General features: G+C 38.8%; 1 protein-coding gene across 1 annotated transcript in view; it reads right to left on the minus strand.

Moving 5' to 3' along the window:
* Positions 1-13248, minus strand: part of LOC124185585 (LIM domain-binding protein 2) — a 103169-nt gene that overhangs the window by 5980 nt on the left and 83941 nt on the right. The window contains exon 4 of the mRNA XM_046576461.1: positions 7599-7692. Within this exon, the coding sequence (XP_046432417.1) occupies positions 7599-7692 (94 nt within the window). The remainder of the gene's footprint in view (positions 1-7598; positions 7693-13248) is intronic.

Raw genomic sequence — 13248 nt, forward strand, 5'->3', positions numbered from 1 at the left:
GCGATTACACTCGTATATACGTGTATATATATATATATGTATATACGCATATATAGATAATAGTCACATTAAGAGAGAAAAGAGAAGGAGCAAAAAAGAAAAAAATTTCGCTCGCCGATAAGCAGCGTAGAAAAGACTTGACCGTTACAAGCGTTAACGGATAGCGTAAAATACTGAAACTGTTGAAAACTTGACCGAGCCTTCGGCGGTAATAAATCTTTTGCCTGGCAAGGTTTGTACGGACGAAACGTTTCTGCTCGCGTACCGAGTACAGTGTTATAAATAATCACGCAAAGTCGGGTATATTAATGCGATATTATTAATTAAATAAAATCGAATTGAGTAAAAAATTTTTGTCGCTGTCTGTAGCGGGTGGTTGGAAAATTTTTCCCCAAGACTGTACCACCCCACTGTTGTTAGGGGGAGACTAGGGGTGGTATATGATCATGTACATACCATGCCGGATAACTATTGTCGGCGCGGTCCGCCTCTGGTTTTCCCTTTTAAAAATCACTCCTAATTCTCGCCTTTATAATTAGATTTAGAAAAATATATGTAAATAACGGGAAAATTCGTGGCCGTCGACCCACCATTTTTTCAAAATTTATCATCGCCCGTTCGGCCGATATTGAAATACGAAAATCCGCCTCTTGCCCCAAGAACACGGACAGAACTCTCCCGGTTCACCCGAGTATATACAGCCCAGGGGCGGCTGCGAGGAGGATCGGGGGAGGGGGAGGGGGGGGGGGGGGGGGGAGGGAGGACGGGGGGTACAATATGGGTTATCGAGGGGGCCCCCACCCCCGGGGGAGGGCAGGGGTCCTCATTTTATTACCCGGTATCCCGCGAGGGTTCTCAACTTTCTAAAAACTTTTACAGAATATCAGTGCCAAACATCGTCTCCCTTTATCTCTCCTTCTATTATTTATTATGCCTGCGGATCTCTTCGTATTCCGTGCGTACAAGTTTCAACTGCAGGTTCCAAGCGCCTACGGGCTTTGGAACAATGCAGCAACGTGTCTCGCACGTGAGCAATGTCAATAATAATGGACAATCGAAACGCGACGGGTTGGAATTTTACAACCAAACGTCATAATTTACGCCCTGTACGTGCATACGCGGTTAAATCTTGCTGCGGGCACGTATGCGTGTCACGTTGCGCAGCCTTTGATTTTCAACGAAAACTACAACAAACTCGGTCTTGACCGTGGTTAAGAAATTGTAAAAATATTATACGTATATTGTACAATCGTTCCTTAATTTCCCTTAGGAATCGCGAATTGTTTGACAGACAGCTGATGGGAAATTGCGGTAAAATGCGGTAAAAAAAAAATAAAAGATTGAGAAAATTGATCGTCAACAGAGAAGAATAAATTGTAAAATATTTAATTCGATATCCGTGTAGAAAATTCTTTTCGGTATAATGTAAGATTGTCGATTCGTATGTAGGAGGGGGAAACATTGAAAGGTATCGATACGCAAGATCATTGTCGAGATCATAAATGTATTGAAAGAGACATAATTTTTTATAATCTGAAATTTTGGAACAATTATTATCCCTCCCTCGTAGAATCTCGTTTGCACAGAGAGGTATGAAAGAAATGTAGAAAATAAATCGATTACCGTATAAGTATCACCGGACAATTTTTGATCGATAAAATTCATCGCTAAAACACCTGCGAACACTATCAACAAAAAATACTCAAATACTCAACTCAGGTTGAATTAGCGAAATACAATTAATCGATTGTCAACGATATGTACAAATCATCACTGTGTCGAGAATATCAGTCAACTTCAATCGCACGATTAATTACTAGCATAGAACAACTTTTTCAAAATAAACGGATAGACAAGTAATTTCTACCAAAATTATTATCAATCACCGCAGAATGATACTAAGCGAAGTTAAAATCATCGTCTAATTAAGCATCGCAGTGGATATATTTCAAGACCGGTTGAACGAATAACAGTTACGCGTTATCGGATAGCAAGATTTGCATTGAAATGCATTATGGGTATCGACGGAAACGAGATGAGTAGGTAAATAAATGTGAAAATAAAACGAGAATGGTAAAAATGAAAATTAGCAGGGAATCGAGTAACGAACGAGCGACCGAATGAACAAATAGAGAAGGAAATAATAAAAGATAAAAAAAAAAAAAGAAAGAAAAAAAAAGAGAACAACCACCGTCATATATAATACGTGTATACGTATCTGTATAAACGCGGAATTCGTATACCTACACACGTACTATATGTTATACATATATATATATATACATCTATATATATATATACATATATTTATATATATATATAGACACGCAGTACCGTTTCTATACCTTTGCTGTTCGTCTGCGCAAACGTGGAATTATATTTCCAGGCTGATTTTTCAAGTACGCCCCAGCTAGGGATCGATACAGCGAGAGAGAGCAGATTCACGATGCCGGAGCGAAATGAAATTCATTTTATTTTTCATTTTTTCCATCCCTTGTCATTTTACCTCTTCTTCAACTCCGCGACGATATAATAACTCGGTCGACAAGAGTTAAAAAAGATATTTAAAGAAGCCTCGCCTTAACAATCGTCGATTTTTCTTTTCTTTTTTTTTTTTTTTTCGTTTTTTCCTTGCATTCTCCTCGCAATCGTTGCAAATTTGTCATATAATATCGTGATAATACTGTGCGAATGCTGAATTTGTCGAACCGTCGTTGAGTATTTTTTCTTTCCTCTTCTGGGCGAACAAAATAAAAAAGGACTAACCAATATTTACATATATATATATGGGGGGGGGAGGGGGTAAAAGAAAAGGTCCGAAAGAAAATTCTTCCGCAAGGTATAACGAAAGAAATTGGGACAAGCAGCTGTTCCTGTCGGCGCTCTTCGTTATGAACTAGATTTCAAATTCTATGTACGTGTACCTTGGCGGTGTGCGATGTACGTACATACGCATGTGTATGCGGCATAGCCGAGCTGGAGACGCCCGAGAAAGGGAACAATTCGAAATCGCCGTGAAAGTTTGGAGAAAGCATCCATCGAGACTAAGTTCTGCTCGGTCGCGCGTTCTCATTCGCAAGTTTCGCGGTTCGCATTAATTCTTCTAGTTCTTCTCTTCTCCACCATTTTCCACATCTCGCGTTCTTTTCATTCGTTTCTTCGTCGTCTTATTCTCCCTCCGGTTATCCCTTCTAAATCATTTCTCGCTTGATACTTCGAGATATATTTCCAAATACCGCGACAATTTTTTTTATCGTTGTTACTGTCCGTAAAATTTTTCAACCCCGATCCAAAATCGTTATTACAACGTGTAACGAGATTCTAGAATCCATACAGTACATCATTACAAACACGTATACGTGGGGCAGTCCATATCATTTCGACCTGGGTTTGACCCTTGACCTCTCGGACGGAGCCCGCGATTTTTTATATGATTAATCTCACTTTGAAAGGACACACGATTTTTCAGTATTTTTTTCAGATTTTTAAATCGTGTCGATCAATAAAACAGTTGTAAAAAATTGTAGAAAATTCAAATCGAGTTGAAAAGAAAAAAAAAAAAAACAAAAAAAAAAAACCGAGTGCCTTTTAAAGTGAGAATAATCGTGTAAAAAATTGTCAACCCCATCCGAGAGGTCAAGGGTCAGACCCAGGTCAAAACGGTATGAATTGGAAGAGGAGAAGAGAAAGCGAAGGATGAAGAAGCTCGTCGATGGCGAAGAGAGGGATTCGCGTTGACATGACGGGATCCGGAAGCCGGTTCTGTACACTTACAGGTGGAAGTCGCCTGGAGGATCTCTTAGTTCGTCGATATACATTGGATAGCGAGAAAACAAAATTTTCGCAAAAATTAAGTGAAAAAGAAAAGAAAATCGTTTCACGAGAAGAAGGAGGGATCCTAGACGATTTATTCATATTCATCGTAGCTGTGAAAATTTGTAGAAACGGTCAACCATCAAAATAAAATATATTAAAATAAGCCACTTTAGATTTAGTAAATTTTTCTAATCATTTCTATTTCATCAGATCAACGTAATATATTTTTGACTGATGATAAATTTTTAAAAATATATAAAAAAAAAAAATTATCAAATACACGTATAAAGTATAGATCGAAATTCTAGAGGGAAAAAAAAAGAATACCAAATTCGGAATCTGCAATATATTTTTTGTATAATATACAGAAATAATGTATGAATAATGAAAACTCGAAACGATTGCTGCAGCTGTACAAAGTATTGACAATAATCGTTAAGCCGTCATATTACATATTTCAATATTCAAACACGTTTTCGTTCATAGCACTTTATCATCCATATTCACAATTTCTTAGCTGTACGTACGGTAGTGTCCAACAGTTTTTTTTTTTTTCTTTTTTTTTTCAATGTACCGTTACACACGTATTATATGTACATATATGTGTACGCGTATACATATAATTTACGTAGGTGTATTTCACGAGTACACAGTACGATTGTATGAAAAGTCAGAATCTAAAACTCTCGTCGTTTATAATAACAACAAGGTTACAGCGCGCTGCTGGGTAAACCGTTACCTTGTAATTTTGCCAAAAAATCGAAAACGCGATTTATTGTTATCGTTTCATCCGTGCAAGTGAACAAGTGATAGAAACAAATACCTAGTAAATTTTGTCGGTTCAATGGTTTTTTTTTTTGATTTTTTTTCAACTTTTCAAAGGAAAATAAAAATAGGGGATAATAAATTGGTATGACGAAAGAAGGAAATGTGCAAAGACTTTAAATGCATAGTACGATTTTTATCGAAACCCGCAGTGTCGAGACGGTGATAACCCTTGAGCAAGGATACGTGGAACGATGGGATGGGATGGTTAAGGATAATTTGCCTGGACACCGTCAAAGTGTCCTGCACGCCATTGCAGAGAGCATGGGAGGTGGTGGTGGTGGTGGTGGTTCAAGCGTTCCAAGATTAATGAGCCAAGAAGCAAATTAGTCCCGCGTTTACGTCGAAATATACGCACGAGCCAGCCGGCAATTATACGTGTAATATACTGAAGTATGCGTGTTTAAGTTTCTAAGGACGCGTGTAAGATTTGGAAATTCGCTGCAAGAATCGGACGATACACGATTAAAATTATTTTTTTTTTTTTTTTTTAAATTTATGATATAAAAGTGTAACGCGACACGATGTCGATAACAAAAATGACTCTAATTTAGAATTTTTATATCATTAGTGAAAAGTTGGGGTACATAAGAATAAAGGTAAAAAATATATAAAGAATTACATCATCCGTCGCGGCGTAATTTATCGAAAGGTACGATACCTATAATATACTTAATCATCGATCTCTCCGCGTGATTGTTTTTCCGATAACCTTCTAGTCGGATAATAACGTCAAAAACGCGTCGAAAAAATTGAGACACGCAATCAGCTGACATATTTACGTTACAATTCATATAATTCAGGGTCACAATTATCTTTTAGGATAAAAATCGACTCATTTTTTTCCTAAAACCAATACGTATAAAATTTTATACGCGTGTAACGGCAGAGTTGAAAAAAAAAATCCAAAGATCGAATCGACGATCGATTATTACGTAGATTCAACAAATTATCACGCCGAATCTGTGATCTAACGACGATGACAAAGAGAACGTGACAAAAAGGAAAAAAAGAACTCGTAGAAAAATAGGGATAGAGATGAGAAATGAAGTAACTATTCGATTAACACGTGAGTTGTATTTTTCAAACTTTCGAGATTTCGTAACCATGGAATAAAACGAAGAAAAAAAAAACCCAAATTATTAATTACAAATACCAAACAGTTGTTAATTGTGCTGGTGAATTTTCTTGTACAATTTAAAAAAAATATTTCTAACGCGTTCTACTTTCTTCTTCAATTTCTCAATATACAATAAACTACAAAGAAAATAAATTAAAGGCAAAGAAAATTAAATTTTTCTCACCGTCAGCATCTCTTTTTCTCTTTTCTTTTTCCCTCTTCAATAAGAGTTACGCGTGTACGCATGCATCGTCGGGGCATATCTATGTATTATTAGATATATACGCATAGACAAACGGCTAATCGCGATTCACTCCACACCCCGAACGGCGATGATGACCCTGATCGAAATTCAAGTATACCTCCTCCCTCCACCCGTAATGCAATACCGTTGACGATACAACGTACGTACGTACACGGTACACGTGACGATATGAAATCAGACGATTACGTAAGGAATAACACGACATAGGGAAAAATATTTCCATACATGTGTATTACAATTGACGAAACGTCGCCGAAACGAGGAAAGAAAAAAATTATCATCGTGTAGATTGGCGGATTATTTTCTTTCTCTTTCTCTCTACCTTCTCACCGCAAAATTACATTGTACGTACGTGCAATGCGTGCAGCGTGTAGTTAAAACGGATCACGTTAATTATCGACGAAACTTAAATACATATATGTATATATATACATGTGATTTGGATATTTGCCTTCGTTGCGGGAATATTGATAAATTCTGAATGTCAAACGGTACTGAAACAGTGATTTCGATCGTATAATTATTGAGTGAGGAAACGGGAGAGAAAAGAAAAAAGAGAGAAGATAGGAAACAAAATTTTATACTCTTTTCTCGATCCGATTTTTATGCGTCCGTTAGTTTCGACCTAATTTTATTTACCGATCGATCGAAATCGCTGCGATCCACATCCCGAAACGGCTGCAGGCTATAACCGTGTATTGCATCAAAGATGGCTGTATAGATCGTCTGCTAAAACGTATAAACAGAGTATTCAACCTCTATATATAAAGAGCTGATGTTGCTGACGCTCGCACGTGCCTCGAGATAGGATTAGACCGACTGTCCATGGCCCGGATGATTTTATTTTCCAGGAAAAAGAAGCGCGAGAAAAAGAAGGAAAGGAGACAGTACGAGAAAAAATAAGAAAAAAAAAAATGCAAAAAAAATTGTAAAACCAAAATAAAAAGATAAAAATAAAAAAAAAAAGAAAAATAAAACACCGACGAAGAAGATACGCCTGCACTCTATTTATATATCTATGCAGTATTTACGGTCATCCGAGCGAGAAGCTGTGGAACTTCTATGAATTAGGTTCTATTTCTTCTCTCGACATTTTTTTTTTTTTTTTTTTTTTTTTTAACCATGTGTGTACATATGATATACATACGTATATATATATTTGTCTACCTAGTTCTTTCTCTCTTTTGTTCGCTTTTTTTTTCATACCGTTAAAATTTACAACAAATTCTTCTCCGCAGCGGCGACGAAGAAGGTAGGAAGAAAAAAAAGAATTTTCGGTAATAAAAATTGTTATCCTTGATCTAGAATGCCATGAAACGACACGAACCGTTGCTTTTCCTTCCCTACCTTCGTTAATTTTTTTTCCTCCTTCTTTTTATATCCAAACAATTTTACTCACGAATCATTATTAGTTCACGGCTAAACACGTGAGATTCTAGTCATGATCCAAATCCTCCCCCCCGCCCCTGTTTCATACGTAGCTATATTGCATATATATAAATGTTGTTTTTTCGTTCGCTACGTGCAAACCAGAGTTATTGCTAAATGGAATGATTTTTTTTCTCAACTCACCTCTGTCCGCTGCTGTAACCTCTTGTTGAGCTCGTAGAGGCGGTAGTCAGGCTGGCCAAAGTACGGGGTGTGCCTCCTGAGGACAGGCAACGATCTGTGAGATCAGACCGAACGGTCATGTTAGGGTGCAGTGTCGAGTGTGTGAATTTTCGTTTATTTTTTTTTTTTTATAACCCCCCGACATATCTTTGTTTCTTCTTCCAAGTGTGTGAATAAGTAAGTGATCGCCACGGGTGTAAAAATTGTTGATCATTAGAATATATATACATATATACTGTATACACGTACAATCGTACAGGGTATAAACAAGGTAAATGACTCTGCTACAGATATAATGAAACATCGAGCGAGAGAAAGCGAAAGGATCGGCAAATGAATTTTGAGAGTGGATACTGAAAAACATCGAGTTCCTGTTATTTTGCATTTCATTCTTTGTAGCTTCTTCGCCGAAACTCAATTTTACTAAAAATGATTTTTTTTTTTTTTAGAAAAATACAAGTTTTCAACTCTTGCCCCTGAAAAGATGAACTTGCGTTCGTAAATCCCACCGATTCTAAGGATCTTCGAAATTTTGTCAAGTAAATCATTTCTCCGAGTAGAAAACTTCCCACAGCAAAAACTGTAGTTTACAATTTTTCAATGCTTGTCCATTGCACTTTCTCTTTCCCTGAATTTCTTGACCAACAAACTATTTAAATCAGCATCGTTCGTAATGTGTGGTAAATTTTCATCAAACCAAGCCTGTAAATTCCAAAAGGACGACGATTCCCTTTTCTTCGTCATAGAATAATATCGTAATTGGAAAGCGTAGATGGTTCACCATCGATTTTCCACATATAAACTCGGACTCGGATTAGTATTTCCGGATTAGTAGTTTCCACGTTGAGGATATCGCGGTACGGTTACATCTCGTTCTTGTTCGCCAGTGCGCACGAAGTGCACGAGGCAAAAAGGATCGGCAATCAGTAGGTAAAATTACGAAGGACGTACGTTACGCGAATGCACGGTGCAGGGTGCGCGGTATGGCATGCAAATGAAATCCATATACATTTCCAATTTCTTATCACGACAAAAGAGGGGCGGCCAAGAATGCAGAAGAGAAGAGAAGAGAAGGGAGGAGAAATGGAGGTCCCAAATGCATCCGCGGAGCTGCTCTACTCCGGAGTCCTCTGCCAGGAGCAAGGACGAAACGTGTTTCACGATCAGAGGCTGCACCTACACCTACACCTACACGCCCGTCATATTCCACCTAGGGACATACCTGGAGTTTGTACACCACCTACGGAGAATATGCGGAACTTGAACGCGCGGAGAAACTTTTTGGACAGCTGTGAAATATGCACTTTGGCACGATTTATCCTGCGTTATTAAAGAATTCGCAAGGACATGCGTTACACGTACGTGTATGTATTAATAAGTAGTCCCAAGGATGTGTATATAAGATGCGTATCGTATGGATTTTACGTCAAAGAATGCAGCATAGCAGAGTATTACGGTGTAATACTTTTTTCTTTCTTTTTTTTTTCAATATTCTACCGCTTGTAGTTATTGTGGTCTTTATACACGTACTTGGGTCATCATGTGCAATGTGCGCATACGTATGCATAAAGGTATGCAAACTTTTCCGCGAATATTGACGATTCGTACGGCCACAAGTTTTATACGGTAACCTCGTTAAATTCTCATCGACCTGATTAGTCAGCGTTAAAGAGAAATGAAAAAGGAACACCTCCGTTTTCGTTTGTCAAAGGTAAATTAAGTTAGAGAAGAATGCGAAAAAAGCCAAAAGAACAACGTACGTTTAATAATTTCGTGACGTGTTCGCGATTAAAGGCAGGATTCCGCATGTCGTGTAATATTACTCGAAAGAAAGATAAATCTTGGATAATAGTTAGCGATTATATGTATAGAAGTAAAGAGAAAAGAAAAAAAAAAAAAAAAATTGAAGTGACGTGAAAACAGTAATCCGCCGAAACATCAGAGAGATGTGGGTTTTGACTTGAAACACAACGACCACCGCACTTGCGATAATCCGAATTGACATATCGATTAGAAAAGAACAAAAATACAAAAAAGTATAACGTAAAGTGATGATCAATTAATACGTCTGCCGCAACATCGGCAAGGGGGTTGGGAGGGGGGGTGTTTGTTACTAATTAGGGATGAGAGAATGAGATTGTTGTTTCGCATTAATGCGTCCGGCGTCACGTGAGATACGAGAAATACGTACCCCTACCAAGGTAGGTGGGTATAGTTGTTACAACTAACGCTGCGAGTACTCGGGGATCATTAGGGTGGGCGGTGATGTGATTAATGGCAGGTGGATATCGCTAATAGGTGCGACGAGGAGTCCCTGCCTCTACCATCCATCCATCCATCCCGTCTCTTACATTACACAACTTCGTCTCTTCTAGCGGGAGAGAAGATGAGGCGCCGGATCGTCTTTCGCCACGTTGCGTCAGCAGCGTTTCTTGGATGTGTCTGTGTTTCCGGAATTAAGACATGTCCGCGAGGTAACGTACCGAATCTACGTATCATCGTGAGGATAAGAAGAGGAAAAATTGAAACTTGGAACACTTTCTTCGTCGTACGACACGAATTGTGTACCCTGAACACGATGATTTCGCGTCACGTGTTTAATAGTTTAACGAATTTCCTCCGTTTAAAACGATACTATGCGGTCTTGGAAATATTACACATGGACACGGATGACGATAATACAGATAAGAAGAAAAAAAGAAATTAAGTTGACGAAAAATAAGGCGAGTCTATAAATATGGCTCATACGTGTATACGTGTATATATATCGAACCGCCGCGATGATGTCCTTGCTGATTTTTCGCTCAGTCTACGGGACTAATATAATCTACCTGCCTGCCAGCCTACCAGTAATATTGCAATATTATACCTGCCGACTAATAGAGCTCGAACTTCTCGTCGTTTGACCTTGAATATTTTTAAATATTTGAATAAATTAGCTAACCTCGCGCGACGACGACAACACCTCGTTTTGTCTGATCGGCGAGTATAATACGTGCGTGAGACGCTTTGAAATAAGATTTCACGTGAGAACGGTGGAACGAGAAGAGAATCTCTGGCAAGAGGAACTTGAATTTTTACGTATACCAGAACCGATAATTTGGAGAAATTTATTTTCTCAGTATCGGACGGATCTGACGACGCGACGATTAGGAAAATATCGATAAATTATTCCAGGCTCATTGGGATTATCATATTACATACATGTACGTCGGTATGTCGACCACGAGCAGTGACAAATCGTTCTGTTATATAATCGGAATCTAAAACGAAGCCTGGACCAGGATTTCTGTCGTTCGTCTTTCCTACCAATACAGTCTCGACGATGTGTGAAGGTTGAAAAGTAAAATGAAAACGTGGCAGGACGATCCCGGTATCGAAAATTCGATAAATGAGAAATGTTTATCAATCCTACAAATTTCATAAAATTTATAAATCCCAAACCGCAATTCCAGGCGCGATCTGAAAATTCGCAGACAATGCAAGTGCAAAACGTACCGTAACATTAAAAATTCCTCGCTATACGAATGTGGAAACGCCGGGCACCGATTGAAATTCGTTAGAACCGTACACACGGTGACTAAAAAATTTTCGAGAAAAAACTTTCACGTCATTTCGAAATTTTCCAGTACCTAGAACCTGAATCGTTCAGCATATTGACTCTATATTAATTAGTTTCAAATACAATTCGAATCGAAGAAAGACACGATGTAAAATAAAATCAGTTTGAGCCGATCTCTTTTCTCAACGACAAAAACGTTACACCTCTCGTTACATAAAAAAAAAAAAAAATGATTTCAATTCCCAAGATATAAAATTTTTTTCCATAAAAAAAATGAAAAATTCCCCGACAATTCCGGGTTTTCCAGGTTTTCCAGGTTTTCCAGGCGTGCGGCCAGCCTGTCGGACATTGAGCCCGCGGTAATGAGGCGAGCCGCGGGTTTGCCGTTTAACGAGGACCCCCGTCTGTACGTAATGCCGTAGCTGGGCTGCGACACGCTGGTAAGAAATCAGCTGACGGCCAGCTGACGCGTTGAGAACCACTGCGACCGGTGGGTCGCCTCAGATTGGGTTCATGGGGAAGGGCGCAGCAGCCTCTCCTCCCTCTTCACCCTTCGCCGCCCCCTCAACCCCCCTTAACGCCGCCCTGCGGAGGGTGTTATTAGGGGTTGCTCATGGGGTGAAAGTGCGATCAATGCCTGCGAGTCATGCTAGTCCTCCCTTCGAGTCTCGGCTCTCTCGCTCTCTCTCCGTGGCTATGTGGTATAACTGCTGTGTAGTACATACTACATCCCCGTATGTATACATGGAACGCTTGCCCTGCACCTACGGGGTGCTCCTTGCAAAATCTACTCTACAAGGGAACCTGATTTTCATTTTTGCGTTGGTATCGGTCGAAGATTTTTACCTAATCGGTATAACGCGAGGTTCGAATTCGTCTAGCGTTCATTTCGAAGGATGCGCGTTTATCGGGAAATTGATCATTTTTGATGAACCGTAATGAAAAAGCAATATATTGTATCGGTGTATCGAAATGTCAACTCCTTGCAAGGCGATTCTAAAATTGATAAACAGCGATTTTTGTCTAAACGTTTCGTTGCGTTAAAGTCACTTCAATCACTTTGGTCAATAATTAGTACAAGCCCCATCACTCATTTTTATAACAAGACAATTTCTTCAACGGAATAAAAAATGTTATCTAGCCTGATCGACGTTCCATATTTTAATATAGCTGTTTTTTTTGTTTGCACGTACAAAGCGGTGAATTTTTCAGTGGGATTGGAATTCGACTAAAAGCCCTTCGAAAAAATCAAACAAAAAAAAAAAAAGATGTACAAACTTCATTGCAATATCTTTCAGTGATGCAGCGAGTGGGTCATTTTGTAACGATAATTCACTTGGAACGATGCACGTTACATCGAAATACTGATACGGAAAGATAATTTTTTTGATAAGAAATATATACTCTCCGGTCGAGACTTCTTACCAACCACGCGCAATAAGTCATTTTACGTAAAAGTTTCGATCGGCTGTTGGAAATCGGGCGCATAATTTATATTTGAAAATTTCACGACGAGTGTAAATATGCAATATGCATCACAGTCACGTAACAACGTGAACTTTGCGTAATCCTTCAAATTCAAAAAAGTTCCCGTACTCTTCCGTCACTGATATCGAATCAATATACCCTGGCTGCAGTTTTGCGTGCAGAAATTCGGAATGACAAAATGCGATACAGCGAGAAACGGAGGCGTCGCTGGAGCAAAGTTTTGGTTTTGCGGTTGATGTGTAGAATGTAGATTTGGTCAGCAGCGTCACCGAGCCTTCTAAATCTCGGTATTCAGCGCGGTTTCGCGGCTAGAAACTTTTGGAAACGCGTTGCGGACGATAAACTTCCGTTGCATGCGTGAAATTTTTTACATTAACTTTGGAAAAGAAAGACCGTACCGTAAAACGAATTTCAATAAATCATACAAGCGAGTTTTGCTTCGTTAATGAATTACCCACAATTAGCCTAAACCGAAGTTTCTATCGAGTTTACGATCATTATAACAGGTTGCATTCCATAAGCCGATATGCTTTTTTTTTTTCAAGTTGTATTTGTCTAATC

Source organism: Neodiprion fabricii, chromosome 6 (genome assembly GCF_021155785.1).
Source record: "Neodiprion fabricii isolate iyNeoFabr1 chromosome 6, iyNeoFabr1.1, whole genome shotgun sequence".
Taxonomy (NCBI): domain Eukaryota; kingdom Metazoa; phylum Arthropoda; class Insecta; order Hymenoptera; family Diprionidae; genus Neodiprion; species Neodiprion fabricii.